This window comes from Pyrus communis, chromosome 3 (genome assembly GCF_041283825.1).
Source record: "Pyrus communis isolate YQ-2024b chromosome 3, ASM4128382v1, whole genome shotgun sequence".
Lineage (NCBI taxonomy): Eukaryota > Viridiplantae > Streptophyta > Magnoliopsida > Rosales > Rosaceae > Pyrus > Pyrus communis.
Genome location: NC_142567.1, coordinates 20916331 through 20938930, shown reverse-complemented (window position 1 = coordinate 20938930; position 22600 = coordinate 20916331). Strand labels below are relative to the sequence as shown.

Below are 22600 nucleotides of genomic sequence, written 5' to 3'. Positions count from 1 at the left end.
TCACATTAGGACAAGCTAAGACCTTGTGCGGAGATAGAAAAGTATATAATATTATAAATTAATAATTTTTTTGGTTCCATAAGTTTATTATTATATCTTTCTACTTACATTGAATTGCCTGCTAAACCTATAGCCAGGTGCTAGGTTATTTCTTGCATGTTGAAGGGGGTACAGAACTAGATTTAATTTTTGGAAAGAGGATCCTCTTCGGATTCTCTTTGTGAGAATTTTGGAGATCTTCAAATCGTGTCTGTTCATCATACATCGTGCGGCCATAATCATTTTAAATACTTTTATTTAAAATTAAATATGAATAGTACTTGACTAAAACTGACCATACGGTATACGATGAACAGACACTATTTGAGGATCCCCAAAATCCTTATAAAGAGGATCCGAAGAAGATCCTCCTGATATTTTTTGTATAGGCTTATAGGGATTTCTCCAATTTTTTTGTAACAAAGATATTATAGACATGAAAATTTCAGTGAAATAAATGGTAGTCAACAAATTAAATTCTGATTCGTTAGAGTTTATGTGCACATCATGGGTCTCACAAATTGCACACATGATATATGACTCATTAAAACTGACTCAGTTATCAAATCTCAAATCAAATCAAGTAAAAAGAAAAAAGAAAAAAAATAATATCCAGTCCCTAATTTCTAATGTTCATTGATTGAGACCTTATCAGTGTTTAGATTTTGATCAAAGTCCCTAGTATTAATGTATTAATGAATTACATGTCGGTTACATAATCTTAAAAAATACAAATTAGTAATTGATTTTGGGTTTTAATACTTACACCCTTATTAAACTCCTAATTAATTTTCAATTCAAAACATTTCTAAAATATAAAAAATAAAATTAGAATAAGTTTGTACCCATTAATTTTTTATCTTATATGTACCCATTCATATAATTTTTCAACTTTTTCTAATCTTAAATGTGCACACCCCCCCTCACCTTAATGTAGATAATGACAAACCCCGACCCGGAATGTCCACTAGGACTTTGAATAGAGCTATGTTGGTCGACACCTGGAAGGTGACGAAGCCATAAAGTATAATGATGTGGACAATGTGAATAAATTTAAACCTAAAAGTGCCTAATGACCAGAGTGCATTGCGAGCAGGAACGAGCCCATTTCACACGCAACGTCAAAGCATAAGTAAAGTACAATGGTGTGGGTAAGAATCATACCCTCAGAGGTAGCCACCTATACTGAGATTCGCCACAAATCCTCATTGATACGAACATCTAACAGCTAAAACCTGGAGGGGCGCAAAAACAAGGGTGAGTGGGCCTGAAAATAAAGTTTTTAATAAAACATTTTTGAAAACATTATAACCCTTCATCGTAAAGCCCGTATAATTTCCCAGAAAGTAATCATACATACGTATATAGAAATCATGCTTGAGAGTAGTGAAAACCAAGTATATGCCATGTCAAGTATCTCAACAATGAAATAAGTAAGCCAGGTGAAATATATCGATGTAAAATGATATGCCAGCTGGAGTCACCTAATGTGACCTGTATGGCTTTAGACCTGCACACGAGTTAGAACCACCTAATGTGGTCTGTGCGACAGGTTGGGGTATAAATAAATACGCTCAAGTGTTACGATCACGTGAAGGCTATGCGAAGTATTGCAAGTCACCTTCAAGTCGGAACCACCTAATGTGGTCTGTACAATAGGTTGGCACCTGCCTTGGATCCAAGGTGAGCGTGTGGTGCGGGAGGTGAACGATCATGTGAAAGCCTTGATCTCGGGCGGAGCACTAACACCGGGGTGCATCATAATGAGTACCAAATGCATCCAAGCATATCCATATACATCACAACCACTAACATCATAATGTACTCACCTGTGGCTTACCTGGGCTCCGCAGCATCATGCAACATTAAACATGACTACACTAATGCATATACTAAAATATAACGTAAGTATGACATGGCATTTCAATCACATTTCATTTATAACAATTTCTGGGGAAAACGTAAAGTATACATACATACATATATATATATATATATATATATATATATATATATATATATATATATATATATAGAAAACCAAAAGCCCACTCACCTGGAGTTTGTGCTACAACTCCCTAGCACAACATCAAGGCGTCACGAACGATCAGTGCCTAGAACAATTATCAAATCATGTCTTAGAATTCTTATCAATAGAACATATAACTTACATGTCCTAATTGGGAAGATCCGTATGTAGGATTCCCAATCCATAAGTTTCTAATATCCTCAAATATTATGTGTTATAACATATCAAAGTTTGGTGACGATCCAATGGTCGGATCGTCGATTCATATAATTATCAAGTAACGCACTTTAATCAAACTAGATTCACAATACTCAAATCACATCATATGGATATCAAATCTGAGCTCAGGACATTAATTTAGTGTAAAATAGCATCAGTGGCCAGTTGGCCACACGCCACCGTCGGTGGCGGTCGACCGCCTAGTCTTGTCGGAAAATTCAAATATTTCTAAAAATTCTCAAACTTCACAGAAATAAAGATCTCAATGAGTAGAGCAACTTCCACCGCCCCTACAACTGATTGGGCTTTGTTCTAGGCCTCATGGGAATCTATTGATGGTGGTGGTTGACTGAGGTACCTTCGGATTTAGTGGATCGCCACCCCGAAGCCGTCGCACCCATCGGTGCAAAACCCCTCAATTCCAAACCCAATCCTCTCAAATTTGATGTAGAAATGGTACAGGAAGGGTCAATATAAAGATTGGGAGTGGTAGATTGGCCCAATCAATCGAAAAAATGATGAATTTCACCGGAGAAACCTACGGGTCGCAACCGGGTTCGCTGGTCGCATGGGTCAAGGGTGATTCCATGCTTCTCGTTTCTCTCCTTTCCCCTTCTTTCTTCTGCTTCCTATTGGTTCTCCTTACATCATTCCTCTTCTGATTTGTCTCACCTCTCCCTCCTTTCTCTCCTTTATACTTCATCTGCATCGACCATCATTTGTTCTTTTTAATTTGGGCCACACACGTGGCATCCCAGATTTTGCTCCAAAAATCTGGAATTTTCTAGATATTAACCAATTTACTAAAATGCCCCCAACTTTAAACGTTAATAACTCATTCGTTATAACTCCAAATTGTGTTCCGTTTGCGCCCACACCTCTGTAGCGACGAGTCCTATGAGGATACGCTAAGAAAATGAATCTTACATGACACAACACAACAGTTAACATAAGTCAACACTTTGCCTCGAAAGGCATTTTCGTAAATTCCCTTATTAAAGTTATAAAAATCATAATTTTTAGGGACGTGTCGTTACATATAATATTAGTTTAAAAAAAAAAAAAAAGGTACTCATTCTTAAATATACCAATTTGTTACATGTGAAATGTACCTTGTTTCATATAAAATGTACCCATTTTTTTATATAAAATTGATTCAATCTTTTTCCTAATCCATTAAATAAACTTATATAGGTGCATTATATTTCGTTGATTTGAGAATGGATCCATGTCAAGTTTAATGGAAGAAATTTAATAATGTTATTACGCTTAATATATATATATATATTTTTTAAATTTAACCATGTTTTGGTACAATAATTTTTTGGTTAGTTTTGATGAACGTACCCATGTATACACACACATACACACAAAATATATTGGAGAGTATAATTTATCTTTAATGTTTTTGATCCCATAAATTATGGGTTTTCTTTAAAATCTCATCAATATATATAACTACAAATTTCATTTTTAGTTTAAAAATATAATAACCTACTTAGAAATACATTATTACATTAATGTCAAGGACTTCAATAAAAAACTGAAAATCACAAAGGTTTTAGTCAACGAACATTGGAAGTTAGGGATCGCATTCAAAGTCTCCGAAAAGAAAAAAGAACAACCCTAATTGATCAAATCCCTCAATTACAGTTTAATTCCTTCAACTATTGATTTTGATTTAATTAATGACTAAATTAAATCAATTAGTCCAAATGAAATCAAAGAGAAATTAGAGCATCTCTAGAGGAGATATTAAATTTTAAACATAAAATTTAAATTTGAAAGCTTGTGGCACTTTGATCATTTTTTAAATTTTGTATTCCACCCAATATGTCAAATTTAAATTATTATTTATTACATTATTTACATTTCATATATGTAATAAGTATTTTTAGAACACAAAATAATAAGAAAAATGATAAAAAAAAATTTATTAATCACTAAATAGATTTGAAGTTGCTATCAAATTTGACAGCAACCACCTTTGTTGTCAATTCACATCATGCCATATAGGAATTGGCATTTCAATTGGAGTGCACTAATGTTGTCTTTTTTTTTTTTACTGTTATTGCCAACATGGACTTTTTTACTCCTCTTTTGAAGATGCTCTTGGGTTTCCATCTTTCATTTCCCTATTTCATTGATTGAAAGCTTATTAATTTGCAAGTGGCCATTTACCACAGTGGTAGAAATGTGCTAAGCCCTTACATGACAACTTGGGTTCAAACCCTGTCAGTGGCTAATCTAACATCTAATCTAACAAAATTTATCGTTAAACAAAAAAAAAAGCCTATTAATTTGAATACTTTGAATAACAAATTTTTGTGGCCTATTTTCTCTAGAGGGGTGCAATAAGCATACAGAGAGAGAGAGAAAGAGAGAGAGAGAGAAAGAGAATTGTGGAATTTTAGAGATGTTGATTTTTATTTGTTTGTGCCTTTATTTATAGTAAACCAATGAGAGAGAGAAACTTACTCTCCAAGTAATACAACATCTAATATGAAATAATCACCATCATAAAGAGTAAACCAAATATACCAAAGATTTACACAATCATACTTATATTAAGATTTATGTTACAACACTCTCCTTGAGTGTGTAAATATCTTGAGAGTGTAAATACTCAAGTAAATGTTGCATCAAGTGTTCATAAATGATGGAAAAATAGCTTATGACGCAATGTTGAATGCAAGTCTCAAAGTAAACCCAAAAGGAATGTATAAAAAGAAAAACTTACAAAATCTCGTTGTGGTAAACCCAAGGTAGGATAAAACCCATAATCTAAGGAGAAAAATGAGAACTTGCATTCAAGTAAAAACTAAACGTCTTCTGGACGAAAGTAGAACACACAAGGGTATGTCCAGCCTAGACTTGGAGCATCATTAAAACCTCGTCACGTAGCAAACAGCCAAAGGGGAAACTGCTCCTAATCATAGGAAAAAGAGTATATTAAGATCAAATGAGTATACTTCGGGATGCTTCTCCTGAGTTTGATAAACTTCCAAATGAAAACTACAAGCAATTCAAAATAGATTGTAGACATGTAAATTTCGTTGCATACAAATGATGCATCACAATACTCCACGTGGCATAAGACTCATCACAAATGGACAAGTCATTAATAACATGTGGCACAAATCAAGCAAAGGAAGCTCAAAAGCATTCCTAAAATTAGGCAAAAGGGAAGAAATCTCCTTAAAATCGGCAAGGGGTCCAAAATCTCTCAAAACCGGAAAGAAAGGTAAAGCATCTTCACAAAACAAGCAAGAATTGAGGATTGCTCACACAATGGGCAACAAGCCCTACAGATTTCGGCCAAGCAAGGGAAAGTGGTTGAAAACAAGACATAAAACATGCCTAAATTCTCCCATGGATGAATCAAGACACAATCAAAGCCAAATCCACCCAAATGCATGGTTTTGGAAGTCTATAAATACAAGGTCCCAGGACAAACAAAGGGTTGACAATTTCTACATTGAATGACTGAAATTCTCACAAAAGGAGAACCTCTGCGAAATCTTTGAATACTAATACGCTGCCAAAGCTTTCTTCAAAGAACGTATAACTAAAGCTGAAACATTCCCTTGAAGAATCAATAAGCACTTATGCTGATTCCTTTAAGACTTTGTTACAAGCTCAAAACTTGTAACGACGTTCGATTCAAGATCAAGTCGCTAAGACCCTTGAATCAACAAAGTCTTACATTAGCTCTACCTTTGCCACATGGCATACACAAACGTAGAGGTGAAGACTATCCATTCATTGTTTCAAGCTCAAAACTTAAAGCAATCGTTCATTCGTTCGTCCGAAATTAAGTCATCGTGACCATTGGATCAACAACCTACGCATCTACATCAAATTTGAAGATTGAATCAAAGGAAAAGTTGTAAACATAGATTGTAACCCTACAAATTCAAATCAATACAAATCCACTTTGTACACGTGTTCTCGTTTCATTCGATATGAAATTTTCGTGTTTACAAATTTGGCACGCTTAGTGGCACCTCCTTGCCTTTCATCTCTGTCTTCAAATCCACAAAAAACACACATGGCATCAAGAAAGGACAAAGCTGTTCTCGCAACCAATGCGAAGAACAAAAACATCATTACCGCAAGTGGTGGCACTTTGGGAGTCACAACCCAGAGCAAGGCAAGAGCTCTCTATGCCGTTACTTCCACCCTTACATCAACTTTGCCGAAGAAGCAAGAGCATCCAAGGCACGAGCCCGTGATCACCCTGGCCTCGCTAAGGGCGCCAAGGGAAGAAAGCCAGAAAAGGTACTCCGAGTCGTTGACTTTCGATTCTGACTTAAGCAGCAGCTTGTATCCCATAGCTATGCAAGTCATGACTACTGGTACAACTTTAATAAAAAAGCAGCTAGCATAAATAAACGAAGCAATCGCAAGGCTGACAAGGACCGTGGAGGAAAAAGACTTGTAGATTGCCACACTCGTCAACCGTCTGAAGGCATAGCACAACGAGAAAGCTGACCTAAAGGTTGATCCACCAAATAAGGAAACTAATGAAAATGAAGAGTCTTTGATAGACAAAGCTGAAGATAAGCTAGAGGTGGACCGAGCTACGACCCTCATGGGATCTTTCTCTATCCAACAGTTGCAAAGGATAATCACAAGCACAATCAAGGCGCAATATGAAAGAAGCTCACATGATTCCGTGTTGTACTCAAAGCCATACTCTAAAAGGATTGATGCCTTGAGGATGCCAAGGGGTTATCAACCACCTAAATTCATGCAATTCGATGGAAAGGGCAATCTGAAACAACATATTGCCCATTTCATTGAAACTTGCAACAATGTTGGGACTGATGAAGACTACTGCTCAAGCAGTTCTTGCACTCGCTAAAAGGTAACGCCTTTGATTGGTACACCAACCTCGAGCCCGAGTCTATCAACAGTTGGGACCAGCATGAAAGGGAATTCCTCTACAGCACTCACCGCATCGTAAACATGTTGGAGCTGTCAAGTACAAAATAGTGGAAGGATGAACCTATCGTTGACTACATCAATAGATGGCGTTCATTAAGTTTGGATTGTAAAGATCGGCTTTCTGAAACCTCCGCCATTGAGATGTGTGTTCAAGGCATGCACTAGGGGTTACATTACATCCTCCAAGGCATAAAACCGAGAACATTTGAAGAATTGGCAACTCGATCCTATGATATAGAGCTGAATATTGCCAATCATGGACAGAATGAGCCGATCACTGACTTAAAAAATGATAAGGTGTTTACCCAAAGGTAGACAAAACTGGGAAAAAACCCGCTAAAGAAGCTTTGGCCATCCATACTACCCTCATCAATACCTCATCTGCGCTCGTCAAGATCTCCTCCAAAAGCAAAATGAAAGAGATGAAGAGAGATGAGCCTTATCATACCCAAGACAGGTACAAAACACCTTGAAGGAACTAAGAAAGAAGACGTACCATTTTTCTGACTCTGACGTGGCTGCAATACTAGAAGACTTGCTGTTAAAAAAGGTGATTGAGTTACCTGAATGCAAGTGCCCCGAAGAGATGAATCACGTTAACGATCCTAGGTACTGCAAGTACCATCATATCGTAAGTCATCCCTATCTCATTGAAATTAGTATATTGGATCAAGAAATTAAAGTCTCAGGAGCAATCCAGATTAATTTTATGAGATGTAAATAATTGAGACAACATTCAAGTATGGATTCATTTTATGTTGTGACCTTCATCTTCTAAGGAAGTGAATCCTATGAACCGAGGGATTTATCGTGCTTCAGGCAAATATAAATTGATTGGCTATCTGCCTATATATTGGGTCGCCCAACATAGGCGGCTAAATCATCCTTCAAGGGCAGCACATTCTTCGAGGATGTTGACTCGATGTCTGTTAAGTACGTCTATCCTTGTAAGCATGTTTGCAGCTGGTATATGATCTCACCATTTTTGCTAGATCAGAGGAATGGGTATGGAGCAACAATCTAAAAGCTAGAATACATCGCACTCACTTATCATACTCGTGCGGTGTGAGGATCGAGATGAGACATAGTGGGCAACATCCATGCAAATTCACGGCATTCTTTAGGAAAGTTGGCGTTCTTATCTCCCCCTAACGGCAAGAAGATTGTCTAATTGAAGTAACAACCCACAAAATGAGCAGTAAAGATCGCATGCGAAGGCTGTAAAGAGCTAATATGAATGAGAATCATGATCGACAAAGATTCACATCCTTTTTTGAGAACCCATATTGATACGTTGTTGCGTAACTTGGCACAGAAAATACACCCCATAATGCGTAAGTACGAAAACATCAGGTTCTCACCCAATGACCAACTATAACACCAAAATATATTAGGTGGCAATGTGCCTCAAGGAGAAGCTTAACATATTTGGGTACAAGATTGCATAGCCCTAGCAGAAACCAAAAGCTTAATGCATTCACAAAATCCAGGCGATCAATTAAATTGCATTTTATGATTGCTTTGTGAGGTTGTTTTGGGGTGAACCTAAGGAATTCAATGTTCAATTACCAACTCAAAAGACATGCAATACTCATTGAAACATCATCAATATAAACTCTCCGACATTATCCAATCTTCCAGATTTTATGGGATAATTAGGGTGGTGAACCCTTAAAATTAGCCAGGAGGTTTAGCAGCAATGTGTATGGACAAACATGTGACTATTTTATCAATACATCAACCAAAACCATAAGTATTTATATGGTCCACGTTTTAGTTAGGTTAGTCCACATATATTCCTTTGAATCCACTGTGAAAATAGGGTTCATATACAATCTTTGCGAGGGATGATATAGAAATCTAATTTCCCAAATGAGCATGCTTGGCAAAGTGTGCTTGTAGGCACAAGATCTTTACTTCGGGTAAGGAGATGTTTCATGGCATCATTCTTTGACCTAAGTGTCCCAAATGGTCGTGCCAAAGCAAGTAAACTGCTCGAATCACCCGGCTCCAGGTTGGCCACACATGGCACATCCTTGTTGGGAGGCAGCCAATTGGCTCCAAAACAAAGCTTCGGGCTTCATATTTTGTAGGTCGTGCAATGATATTCCACTCTATATCCTTCATTGGTTTCATTCATGATTATTGTCATCTCAAATATCCTTAAAACTCAATGATGTTCTTTTGGAATGAAAAAAATATAAGGTCTCTTGAATGGTAAATCAGTACCATTCATACAACGAGAAGCATTCCAATACTCTTAATCAGGTTGAATAGACCTAAAGTCGTTACTAGAGAGATGATTTAGGTATAAAGTTAATGTGCGTAGTATCACGTTCATCCAAATAACTAACTTTCCCACATTTGTACCTAATCACGTGTTTAATTGAATTTAGTCACATGTTTAAGAAACATGATTCAATTAACTCATATTTAATGAAAATATTGTAACATTATCCATAAACTAAAACAAACACCTAACTTGAATCCAAGAACATAGAAAATTGTTCACTAAGTAAACCAAAGTTACTAAAAGGATTCAGCCAACAAAGCCACCCATGCCAAAATTTTGTTATTCCAAACGTGCAGGTAGAGCAAAATTAGTGTCACATATTGACTACGAAAATGGTACTCCTCAACAACATTGGTAGGGGCACAAACTGGTGCATAACCAATGATCTTTTCTATCAAAAAGGAAATAGATTCTGCAAGGTTAAGGTTTGGGGAAACTGTCCTTTATTCTTGAAGTTTTAGGTCTTAGGTGCCAAGGGTCACACTTCAAGCTGTGATGCCACCCCTTGGCGGGCCCTGATTCTACCATACGTTGTAAAACAAACTCTATAGTGGGTGAGACAAAGATAAACTTTTGTTCAAAAGTTTTCAGCCTAACTATGCGAGTGTGTTCGATACATCCCTGCCAAAGCAAGGCATGTCGTTCGCTGACTTCAACCAGAACTGGGTCAAACCATTGGGTAGACTCTAGCCAGACAAGGTCTATACCATTTAGTACTTCGCAACAAAATCACTGGGGTACCTTCTCTAACATTTATGGCAATAATCAGATCCAAGAATTTGGTAAAGTTCTGCTTTCTACAATGTTACTGCATGAGCGATTTTGAAACATGGAAGGACAAGAAAAATATTCTCCAATCAAAATTCGATCAGATTTTTTAAACTTCATAATCGTACTCATTCGTGAGTGTAGAGGTTTCAATCATGGTTTGCTTCAAGCAATATCATCATACATGATGAAACGGTCCATAGAGCGAGCCAAAGAGCCATGAAATTCTCGTTAGGGAGGTACTTCCATTTGCAATGCTTCAGGCATAAGTCTTCGAATGAAGATCATGGCAGAGGCTTATTCAGCTCTTCCATGACAATGTTGGCTTCAATGGTTTCTCAGCTTCTTGATAGTCAAGTGAGCTTCACGTCTTGTACCCATATAGAGTGGTTTCTATCAGAAGCGTCCAAGTCAAGGAAGTCGAACTCATGACGATTCATCAATCCACTGAATGGAGGAACAAAATTGTGTTTGGTGCTATGAGAAATAAATCCTCCATAAGCATCAAGGTTAGAACATTTGAGTTCTAAGACATGGTTTACATGAAAAACTTCGGGTTTCCATGAGTGTATTGTTTTATGAAAACTTCTAGTTTCAAATGCACTAAATTTGAAACTACAAGTTCTAGTTTAGTATAAACTTCCGGTTCATAAAAGGATGTACCTATAAGAACACATAAGACAATATATAACTAAAGTGTAGTGAATTTAGGAACTCAAGTGACATCACAGTCATTGAAAATATCAAACTTAGATTTTAGGAAAACCTGATTGGCAAAAAACAAATTAAGCCTTTGAAATTGTAGAAGATCCTTCTTGGAAAACCGAAATTTCATCTCCAGTGCGTTGTATCACGTTCAAGACAAAAAAAATTAAATTGAATCAATTATATATTTATTCAATAAATAATAAGTTAATCATAAAAAAGGATGATTAAAACGTGATACTTATCTGAAACATCAACAAACTATCTTTAACACAGCATCAAGAGCGTGATAATAATGTGTTGTAGACCTTTTTGACTAAAGAATTCTAGATAGATTGAGAGAGAGGGTGTGGCAAGCACAGAGAGAATTGGACGAATTCTAATGTGTGATTTCTCACCCCCATTATGCCTTTATTTATAGTAATAGGGAAGGTAGATTCCTTACCCAAATTGGGTTACAACTCTAATCGGATAATATCTAAAGATAAGATATGGTAAAATGCCACAATAATTCCTAGGATTTACACAATCACGTTTGACACAATCACATTCCTAAACTATTAGGACTGCAACAGTTCATTGTATTGTGTGTTGTGTATTATGTATTTATACATTGTGTATTGTACATTGTAGGCTGGCAAAAAAAGTTTTGGAATGCCAAAAAAACCCCTTCGCTTGCTGCTATAAGGATAATAAGAAATCTCCTATCCCAAAATAGACCACGGAATAAGCAAGGGGAATGGACAACACATGTCCATGGAAGAAGCAGCAAAACAATAGGAATTGTAGACAAAATTTACAAACTAAATGATTTGTCACCAATAAGAATGAATACGTTTATCAACACTTAAGTAATAATCTAATCAACTTCCATGTCATTTAGTTTACAAAATTTTGTCTCTCTAACAATACCCTAAAAATATACATACAATCAAACACATAAAGTAATTATAAATTTCATTATAAGTAATTGTACGTACCTTCACACATGTTAATAGTGAAGTAGAAGTAAAAGTAGACACCAGAGCATCTACTTAACTCAAGTTCCCAACCTTGATAATTTCATTTTCTTGTAATAATTAACTGATATGAAAATCTCAAAGGCCACCACTTCTTCACCTTTGGTATACCGACGAAGTAGCACAAAGTAAAACAAGACCGACTGCAGTGCATATTCATAAACAGCTTAAAACGGAGACATACAAATCTAAACGATACGGGAATTACTGAGGGAAATACGTGAATTCGCAGATCTCCTTCATGTTCACTCACATCTTTCAATTCCCCTTCATGGCGAGATAGCATTAGTTGCCAAGCAGCTCGTCTGACATAGTTCAAAGGGACAGATGTAGCACTACTTAGCATACTTTATTTCACGAAATTGATGCACAAGTAGGTTTGGTTAGGTTACGCTACATTTCTGTCTACGTAGGATCGTTCTATTTATTTGTAATGCTTAATTGGTTTAATAGTCCTGTAGTGATATGGTAGTTGGAAAATAATCCATGTGATAAAAACACAAGTACACCACATGTTATTATATAACAGCAGGTGGGAAATTTTATTTTTTTATGTTACTAATTTTTTAACACAAGAATCTTACCACTTATATAAAGACATATGATGTACTACTCTGTGTTCCGGGCACATTGCAAAATCTCTCTTTGTGGTGAAGTGTGTTAGGATTTAAGTTCAAAATTGAAAATTTTGTCAACTCTCCGTTAATTGTTAGCACATGAGGCTCAATTGTGAGACTATAAGGATAAAGTTAACCTCACATACAAGCCTCATGTGCTAACACTTAATGAAAAGTTCTGTTTCAGCTTGATATGTATGGCTCACGTACTAATAATTAACGGAAGTCGACTAACTTTTCAATTTGGGGCCTAAATCCTAAAAAACTTCATCACATGTGCTTAAATCCAATTTTTTTTTTTACATGGGCTACCTTCCAACTATCTCATTACCACGGAGACTAATAATCCAACTAGGAAAAGCAAATCATTTTCATACCACCGGCCGGCGACCTTCAAACCTTCAAATCCAGTGGCAATGGCCTAGTTAGTATAAGTTGTTGGACTCGTAAGCATCCTTGTCATGGGAAAGCAAATTCACGATCCTTCTTCCTTGTAATGAACTATTTCAATTAAATTGTACCAATGTTCATGAGACCTATCCAACGGTTGCCAAGACAGAGAATAAACATAAGATGCATGACCAATTTCTAGAATGGAGCTGGTGTAGTGCACACAGCTTAAGCCAAACCAAGGTCTTCATATCTAAATCAAGAAGTGTAGGGTCCTGATATCCTGTTGTAAAGAGCAAAACTCACTCTTACCACAAGCTATTAATAATATGGTCGTGATCTCCCATTATTACGTGCAACTATCTCCACTATATAAATATATTAAAAGGAAATAAAAAGAAAATAAAATAAAGAACAATTCCGTCAATAGATACTAGAAACAAACATATATCTCGTTCAAAACAATGATAATTATTAGTTGTAGCAAAGAAATAAACTTCATAAAAGTCGAAATATTATGAACTAGGTATGCCTAGATTATTTATTCTACGAACAGTATTAGTTATAGCATAATTTGATAAAGACAGTAGGATGAATACCAAAAACCACTCTACATTTAAGCTAAAAAAGTTTTTGAACGCAAAAAGCCCCTTAACTTTGCTGGTAAAGATTATAAGATTATCTCATATCCCAATATAGATCACTGAACAAGGAGAATGTGTAATACATGTCCACGGCAGAACAGAAACACAACAGTTTTGAATATAGAAATATAAATACAATCGAACATGTAAACTCTCGTCTATAATTATTTAAAACTCCATTACAAGTAATCGTACATACCTTCACACCAGGTAACACAAGTAGACACCAGAGCATCCACCTCTTTGGGACTCCACCTCCCATCCTTCACAAATTCAATTTCCTGCAACAATTAATGCTGACTGATATGAAAATCTCAAAAGCCAGCTCTTCTTTATCTTTGGTATACTGAAGAATCAGCGCCAAGTAAAACAAGACCAACTGCGGTGCAATATACTCATGTACACTACATAAAACGGATACTTACAAATCTATCTGAAAAGGGAAAAACTGAGCGGAATACGTGAATATGCAGATCCCTTCCATCACCTCCAGTTTCCTTCTTTTTCTCTGAGCGAGCTAGCATTAGTTCCCATGAAACTCGACTGACATAGTTCACAAGGATAGATAGCATTATTCAGCATATATTGATTCACAAACCACAAATAATGATAAAGGGCTCAAAAAACGCAGCATGAAACGTAACCCAAATACGATAGTTAGAACTGAGGAAACACTGATAGAACCAAAAACCATTTCTCTAGCAATACCTGCGCCAAGGAAAGAAATAAAATGCTTTCCCATGTAAACCACCACCACTTCTTATTTTTAGTCCAAGATCAGAAGCAACATTAGCAATCAACTGTGCAGCATAATGTGTTGCGGCAATTTGAAACTTGATTGAAACCTATACCCATTGTAAGCTCGTGTCAATTACTCTTTGACAGATTGCTATATATGGATTCTTTTACGAAAACAAGCAAACCACACATAATAAGTCAATTAAGTGCAATAACCTTTTGTCCCTCCACAGCACCAGGAAAGAAGCTCAAAGCAGGTTTAGAAATATCAATATCCTGTGGAATTGAAAAAATTCAGAATAAAACTTGTTCAAGAAGTATGCATTGCTAATTGACATAAAAATCCCACTCAAAATTGATGCAAAAGTACGTTACTTTACTGTCGACGGAGGATCCATTTAGTGCACGGGCTAAAGTTATGTCAGTTGATTATACAGTGAAACTATCCGAACCTGCTTTATATTTAGCCAGATCTTTAAGTGCAAGTAGGAACAAACCAGCGTACAAACAAAGAACACAGCTCGAATCACAGACACAGCTTTACTCTCAATCTCAGACGCACTGGAATGAAATTGGTGCTCAAAAAGCCTGTATTGCATTTGCCAATTATATTTATAAGCATGCTGCATGCATAAATTTCTTATTCTTGAGCAGAATAAGCCAACAAATATATTAGAATTAAATAATAGTTAATCGATGATCAAAATAACATAATCTGCAACGCAACGCACCAATCATTTTTATTGAGCATGCATAAAAATAAATAATTCAAGCCATTTACCACGAAAAAGTCCTGAAATTTCAGAAAAGTTGACAGAGAGAGAGGGTTGCTTACGGTCGCAGAGACGTCGAGGAGGAAGAATTGGGACGACGTGAGGTGAGAGATAGCGCCGAGAAGGAGGACGGTTAGGGCTGAGGGTTCAACGGAGGGGGGCGGAGCATCGCCATGTTCGAGCAGTTCTCAGCACTCGTCCGAAAATTGTCAAATCTTCTCACTCTAAGTGAAAATTTTGATGCTGTGTTTATTACGTGTAACTCTACATATGCACGCAAATTGTCGTATCTTCTCACTTCCGACTGACTCGGATTGCTGACGAAAGAAGTAACAACTCGCCGAGTGCTCTGACTCGGTTTTAAACTCGGGCTTTTGCAAAATATATAGAAGACAACGTTGAGTAGGTTTTTGGGCTAATGCCTAAAAAGCTTGGGTTAAATGAAACAATTGAATAAAATTGGGCAAGAAATTTAAGTCTAATCATGGCATTCGGTACACGACAAATAATTTTCGCACACTTTTTTTTTTTTTTTTCAACTTGCATTTCCATTTATTTTTTTCTCTTAATTCTTTTTGTATCACCCCTACTATTGAGGGATCCATCTAATGATTTTGTGTCATTCCTTCTATAGTAGGGGTGATACAAAAAGAATTAAGAGTCAAATATAGAAGGAATGACACAAAATCATTTTCGAAGTTGTTTTAAACAATATATGTGACTACCTGTTCCAATTTTCATGATAATTTTCTCCCAGAGCATGTAAGATGACAATTATGCCCTCGGTGGCTTAGTGACGTGGATGTACATATGCAGTTTTAAATTATCTTCCTCGTTATTGTAATTAAATCGTGCTCGACGTCACGAGTACATTGACACGAGTTAGACTCAAATCGGAGTTGTAACGAGAAAGTTAAGATTATTGAAGTGCGTAAACGAGTAATTACAAACCAATTATATGGGCTCATTTTCTCTTGGGGCCAATCAGATTTTATTATTTTCTTCTTCTGCAATCACACACACACGCACACGTATACCATCGCCCTTTCTCTCCTTCCTTCTCAACTCTTCTCTCTGTCCGTACACCCGAGACACCCCAACTCACAAGCTTAACCAAATCAACACGGATCGAGCTTATAAGGACCACCATCATCCTCCTTTCGACTTCACGATCATCACCATACCCTTAGTTTTCTGTTTTGGTGAACGTTGACCCGTCGATTCTCGAGCTCCATCACTGTGGAACTTTTGACGACGTGATCGCAAACGATTCATGAAGTTTTAAGGCTTGAGGAAGCTTCCAATCAACTTCCCTAGCATTTTGGAGTAGTTTTGGAGTGGAGTGGACATTGGAATAGGCAAGTTCGAGAGGGTACATAGTTGCCCGGAACTTTTTGGACCTCTAACAGGTACGAACATATTCTACTCTTCAAGACCTTCAAATTCATATAAATTTCATGGATTTTGGTTGAGCAATGATAAAGTTATAAGCTTTAGAAGAATTCCAGTTTCCGGCGAGTACAGACGGCGGCTGGCAGCGGCAAACGGCGAAAACCGGCGGAGTGACTAGAGAAGAAGGCGAATATTCTGTCAAAGATAACAGAATATTCTTAACAACATCAGGTACCGTCAGTTATCTTTAACGGAATATTCCTAACGGCATTAGGGTTTCTGTCAACGTGCCAGGCACGCCTACACGTGTTGGCACGTCTAACATCCAAAAAATTTTCTAAAAATATAAGGGTGTTTATGTTGTCGAGTAGATCACTTTGGTATATTCAAACATCCCATTTGAGCAACATATGAGAAGTTATTCCTAGGGTTTGTGTATGTGCTTTAAAATTAACGTAAAATTAGTTATTTCACATATAGGTGAGACGTACCCCGAGGACGAGCGTGGACAAGCGAGATTGGGGGCTACAATCCTGCTACTTATCAGTGAGTGGGCATTTTCTTTCTATATATGTGTGTGTGTGTATCGTGGTTTCCAGAATATTTTTAAAATGATTTATGCTTTAAATGCCATGTCGAAAATGAGTTACATTTTAAGTATTGCATTATTATAAATCGTGGATTATATCGTTTGATACTGCGAAGTCCCAGGTAAGCTTCAGGTGAGTATATTCTGATGGTATTGGTTGCATTGCACATTGTTATGCATAGATGCATTTAGAGCTCATCATTGCCGCACCTAGGTGTTAGTGCTCCCACCTGAGGCCAAGGCACAGTCCTTCACGTGATGTTCACCTCCCGTACCGCACGTTCACCTTGGATCCAAGTTTGGTGCCAGCCCTGTCGTACAGACCACAATAGGTGGTTCTGACTCATAGGTGACCCGTGATTATTCGCACAGCCTTCAAGTGATCGTAGCACTTGAGCGTACATATTACACCCAGCCCTGTCATACAGACCATAATAGATGGTTCCGACTCGTGTGCTAGCATATATTGATGAGCTATAGGTCCAGTCGTACAGGTCACATTAGGTGACTCCAACTGGCATATTATTTTATATTGATTTCACCTAGCTTACATCTTTTAGTGCGGAAACGTTATGACATGGCATACTTCAGTTTTTACTGGCATTATGCATTAGTATTCATATGTATATACCAATGTTTTAAAAGGCTCGCCTCAGGGCACGCCTAGGCACCCTGTGAGGCTGGGCTTGAGGGTTGCCATCTTTGTGTTGAGGGAGTGGGCGGAAGGTGTCGCCGGAGCTACCTAGGTGGGCCGCAAGGGTTTTTTTTTTTTTTTTTTTTTTTTTTTTAATACTCCCAAACCCAAATTTTGGGTAGGGTTTTAACTACCTCATACCTCTTCCTTGCACTATCATCTCTCTGCCTTGTTTTCTAATTTTTATTTTTTATATAAAGAATGTGTGTGTCGTCTGCGTGCATTGTTATATGTGTGCTCATTGTGTTTTTCATCCTATAATATATGTGTATATATGTGTGTGTATGTATGTGTATATATATAATATATATAATATATGTGTATATATGTGTGTGTATGTATTTATAATATATGTGTGTGCTCAGAGTGATTATTGATTAATAATCTTCTTCTTTTTTTAATATAATATATGTGTATGCTCAATGTATATATTAAAAAATTTAGGTCCTATGAGGCTTCGCCTCACGCCTCATGCCTAGGCTGGGCTATCCCTCAAGCGCCTCGCCCATGCCTCACGCTTTTAATACATTGGTATATACGTAGTATTATTTTCTAGAGACTATACGGGTTTTACAGTGAGAGGTTATTATGTTCAAAAAAGATAAATGTGTTTTCAAACATTTTGTTTTTGCCCACTCACCCTTCTGTTTTGCGCCCCTCCAGGTTTTAGGTAGCTAATTATCTTTGGTGGCTCACAACAACTTCCCTGCAGTTCTAACATTTCCACAAGTGTAGGGATTTTCTCCCTGGTTTGTATAATTAGTACCTGTTTAGTTTGACTGCACATGTGATACCTATGCTCTGAAACGTTTGTAGCTTGACTGGGTTACTTCCACACACTTAGTATTATCTTTAGCATAGCTAAATTTTAGTTGGTTTTATTTATTCGCATTTTCTTATTATCATATGCACTTCTGTTGCGCACTTAGCTACGTCACCCTCACGTGACAGACAGCACGTCTCGACTCCGGTTGGGGTGTGTCAATATAAACCGTTTATATTTTAATTCATAATTCTTAAATTATTCTAGCAAAAAATAAAATAAATCCAAAATTATTTAGACATTATTGTAGTAAATGAATCCAACATTATTTAGACATCATTTGTAGTAAATGGAAGACAAATATGGTGCCTTAAAGAAACACTATAACGATCACCGTTTAATACAGTGGTCATATATTTGTTTCCGATTTTGTATGATATTTTGTAAAGATAATCTTTGAATGAAGACCTAAAGCCTAGACATTCATATTGTTGAAATATTATATGGGGTAGACCCTATGGAATTGTTTCTCGAGTTAGCTTATTCTTGAGTAGCAAACCAAATTGGATTGGTGTGAGAGAGAAAGGGCAGGATTAAAGCGGGGTAGGATTAGCATGACAAATCAGAGAAGGTGGGCTACAGTGATGTTTTTTTCTCTGTGCCTTAAGAGTTAAGTAGTCTGGTATCCGGAATCGAGAATTTCTCTTATTTGAGATATCTCTCAACTAAACTAAGGCGCGTTGTATTTAATTCAAATGTCAATAATAAGCAAAAATTGCGCTCTAAATCCCTTTCCTTTCTACAAAATAGGGTCGTGTTAGCATAGTGGCATATGGATGTACCATAGATGACAATTGTTGAATGAAGAAAAAGAATCACAATAACAAATGCCAATGGAATTGGTATAAGGAGTGATTCGACGGACTCTTCAGAATGATAAAGATTGGTTTTACGGACACTACAGAACTTTTATTCTTTCCCAAACATCCAAATTTCATTTTATAAGAGCATTTCCACCCCTTTCAAATCTCCTAGGGGGATAGTGGATTAAATCCTCTCCCTCCCCAAAATTGTCTAAATTATTTAGTTTAGGAATAAAAATGCACTTGATACTGTTCACTAAAAGCATGTTACTATTCACTTGACGGGATTGAATTACCTATTGACCGGGGGATTGAATTGCATATGCGCAAGGAGCTTTATAGGAGTGGAAATGCTCTAATTTCTTAACCAGGAACTCTTCTCCATTGCCGGCCATCGGTGGTCGGCAGCTTCTCTCCCCGCTTCTCCTCCCACGGATACGAGCGGAGAGGTTAGGACCATCCCCGATACAAAACTGAGTTTACATAAAACTATATAAGATGCAACTTATAGACAGGTTTATAATGCCCGATGACACTTACATAGTATCACTTAGATGAACTGGTTTGTTCTTCCTTTGGTGATTAAAAACAAATTCAGCACACAAATCTCTAGCAAAATCCTAGTCATAATTCAAACACCCACGTTGTTAATTTCATAATTCAAAAAAATTCTGACTACCATACCGAGGCTTTAGAGAACTCGGCACCTTCTCTGACAAAAATGACAATGAATGAGAAACAAACTCATACTTCAAACCACCCGAACCGCACATCTTCAGTGCACATAGAGAGATCAGCTTTGCTTCTCAACTACCAAAATTATTTAGAACTACTAAACTTACCAACCACTAAAAGATAAGAACAAAAAACGCAAACCCACAAATCTTATCCATAATAATCATCACTCAATTTCACCAATGGTTCTAAATCCACATAAGAACAGTGGTGAAACAACACGTTTGAGAAGCCATCAACACCATTCTACATAAGTATCAGTCGCTACACTTTAACAATTCTCCAAACGAGAGAATTACACTACAGTGCCACGGCCAAAGCATTTATACTTTTGAACAAATGATAAACCTGTTTATGTAACTTTTCAGTTCTGGAGATTAACACGGTGTCGTTGAGCAGACAAGGGTCACTTTGCAAGCACCTGCTGGGTGGCTTGGTTCTCCTGCTGTTGCTGATAGTTCAGTGGCCTCCTGAAGAGCATGATGTGGGGCTCCGGGCGATGTATTGCATAGTGAACCCAACCACGGCTCTGCTGAACCCCAATTGCACGCCATTCATTCTAAATCAAAACGCAAAATGAATCAAAATAAGTGTTAATTGAATTCAGAAGTGATGAAATGCTTCTGATTTTAGAACTTGATGGAATCAAATCCTTCACCATCTTATTCCTCCTTCCACTTTACTTCCGATCCTCAGCAACCAAACGACCAATCCATTTCATTTTTTAACAGAAATGAAGGAGACAATAGAAAACAATTCATGTGACTACACCATCAACATTTCAGAGGGCATCTTAAACATTCGGTTCTAACTAATCAGAATTAATTTGGGTTCCACAACTAAAAAATTAACCAAATTACCCCAAACAACAGAATGAAAGCTTCTAAATTCGGGGTTTCGTAGATTTTACAACTGAGATTACAAAATATAAATTGCATGTCTTTCATCCACAGAAATCAAACATAATAAATTTTCCAAATAATTAAACAAAGAGACCCAAATGATCATATAATTACAAACAGACAAAAAAATGAATGAAAAATTAGAAGAAAAAAAAAACCCTAAGAAATTACCTCAGAGAGAAGCCGATTCTTTGGAAGGAGTTTAGCCACATCCTGAGGAAGAACCACATGCCTGTACCAACATTAAAACAAAGACAAAAAAGAGTCGGTCAAAATACAAAACAAAAAAAAAATATTGAAAAGTGAAGAAGTAATCGAAAGAAAAGGAAGCAGAAAAGAGCGCACCTGTACTCGTAAATATCATCGAAGTACTTCTCGGAGTACTGGATCTGACCCATCCTTCGATCCCAAACCGCGATTTCAGGCAAAAATCTGGAACAGCGTTTTTTAGCAAATTTCTCAGTCTAATCTGTGAAAACAAAATCGATTTTCAAGCAACAAAACGAGACCGATGTTCTAGAGAGAAAGAGAGAGAGAGAGAGAGAGAGAGAGAGTGAGAGGAGAAAGTGCTTTTACCTCACAGAGAGCGTCGGCGACGATCGCGGGGGGGAGTGAGAATTTAATAAACGAGCGATGGGAGAGCGGGGACGGTGGTGAAAGGAAGTTGTGGAGGGGGTTTTATGTAAATTTGATTTCCTCAAATGTGCCTTTTTTGTATTTATATTCTTATTTTTTATTTGAAAAAAAAAAGGGGGATGAAGCACGGGTTGTTTTTGAATTTCAAAATTTTGTAAACTTCCCGCTTTTGATTTGTTTTCATGATTAATCACGTATTAGTCCCTCACAACGGTAAGATTTATTTAAAATATTTTAAAATTATACTTTCTTTATAATTAGTCAAATGCATTACAAATCTTTTGCGTGTCGGCACTAAAAGTCAAGGACCAAATTATATATTTTAAGGTAAATTATACAAAATTATCTTAATTATGAGTCGAACGACAGTATCATACTTCATCTTTTAAAAATGACTATGTCATATCTCATATTACAAATCTGTTCCAATGTCAGACATCCGTCAGTTTTTCTGTTAATTTCTCTGTTAAGTGCTAATATGGCTAAAGACGAAGCTCACTCACTAATCCAACTGGATTAAAATTAATTAAATATTTAAAAATTTAAAATAAAATTATTTTTTATATAAAATTGTGGGATCCACCCTCTCTCTCACCTCTCTCTCTCTCTTCTCTCTCTCTAAGCACCTCCAACACCAAAATCCCAAAATCCAAAAACCCTTCCCACCACTCCCCCCCCCCCGGCGCAAAAACCTTCCTCCACCACCCTTTCTCTCTCCTCTCTTTCTCTCTCGCCTCTCTCTTCTCTCTCTCTGGGAACCTATATCCCCAAAATCCCAAAACCTAGAATCCGATTACAAATCTCAAAACCCAAAATCCCATCAAACCTCCCAAAGCTCACAA

The 22600-nt window shown here is 36.9% G+C and overlaps 2 protein-coding genes across 3 annotated transcripts; both read right to left on the bottom strand.

The window, feature by feature from the left end:
• Positions 1-13769: 13769 nt before the first annotated feature.
• On the bottom strand, positions 13770-15010 carry LOC148698123 (uncharacterized). The gene is made up of 6 exons (XM_088690381.1): positions 14909-15010; positions 14787-14840; positions 14628-14687; positions 14382-14518; positions 14099-14216; positions 13770-13954 (listed from the first exon to the last, which is right to left on the bottom strand). The coding sequence occupies exons 1-6, from the start codon at positions 15008-15010 to the stop codon at positions 13853-13855; spliced, it is 573 nt and encodes a 190-aa protein (XP_088546507.1). The 3' UTR covers positions 13770-13852.
• Positions 15011-20370: 5360 nt separating this feature from the next.
• Positions 20371-21836, bottom strand: LOC137716173 (cyclin-dependent kinases regulatory subunit 1). 2 transcript variants are annotated; one of them, XM_068455579.2, is made up of 4 exons: positions 21699-21836; positions 21468-21591; positions 21294-21354; positions 20371-20779 (listed from the first exon to the last, which is right to left on the bottom strand). In XM_068455579.2, the coding sequence occupies exons 2-4, from the start codon at positions 21518-21520 to the stop codon at positions 20627-20629; spliced, it is 267 nt and encodes an 88-aa protein (XP_068311680.1). In that variant the 5' UTR covers positions 21521-21591; positions 21699-21836; the 3' UTR covers positions 20371-20626. The 2 variants fall into 2 exon arrangements, with proteins under 2 accessions (XP_068311680.1, XP_068311681.1); XM_068455580.2 differs by having other exon boundaries at positions 21468-21554; positions 21699-21830.
• Between the last annotated feature and the right edge of the window lie 764 nt (positions 21837-22600).

Bases quoted from the DNA above. Each gene is read 5' to 3' on its own strand.
- LOC148698123 (XM_088690381.1), bottom strand. From the start codon at position 15,010: ATGCAATACAGGCTTTTTGAGCACCAATTTCATTCCAGTGCGTCTGAG. The intron at 14,217-14,381 runs GTATTGCTAGAG...GAACTATGTCAG, and splicing joins TATTTCTTTCCTTGGCGCAG to TCGAGTTTCATGGGAACTAA. The intron at 13,955-14,098 runs GTAAGTATCCGT...TAATTGTTGCAG, and splicing joins TTCCCTTTTCAGATAGATTT to GAAATTGAATTTGTGAAGGA.
- LOC137716173 (XM_068455579.2), bottom strand. From the start codon at position 21,520: ATGGGTCAGATCCAGTACTCCGAGAAGTACTTCGATGATATTTACGAG. The intron at 21,355-21,467 runs GTGCGCTCTTTT...ATGTTGGTACAG, and splicing joins GATGATATTTACGAGTACAG to GCATGTGGTTCTTCCTCAGG. The intron at 20,780-21,293 runs GTAATTTCTTAG...GTTTTGATTTAG, and splicing joins AGAATCGGCTTCTCTCTGAG to AATGAATGGCGTGCAATTGG.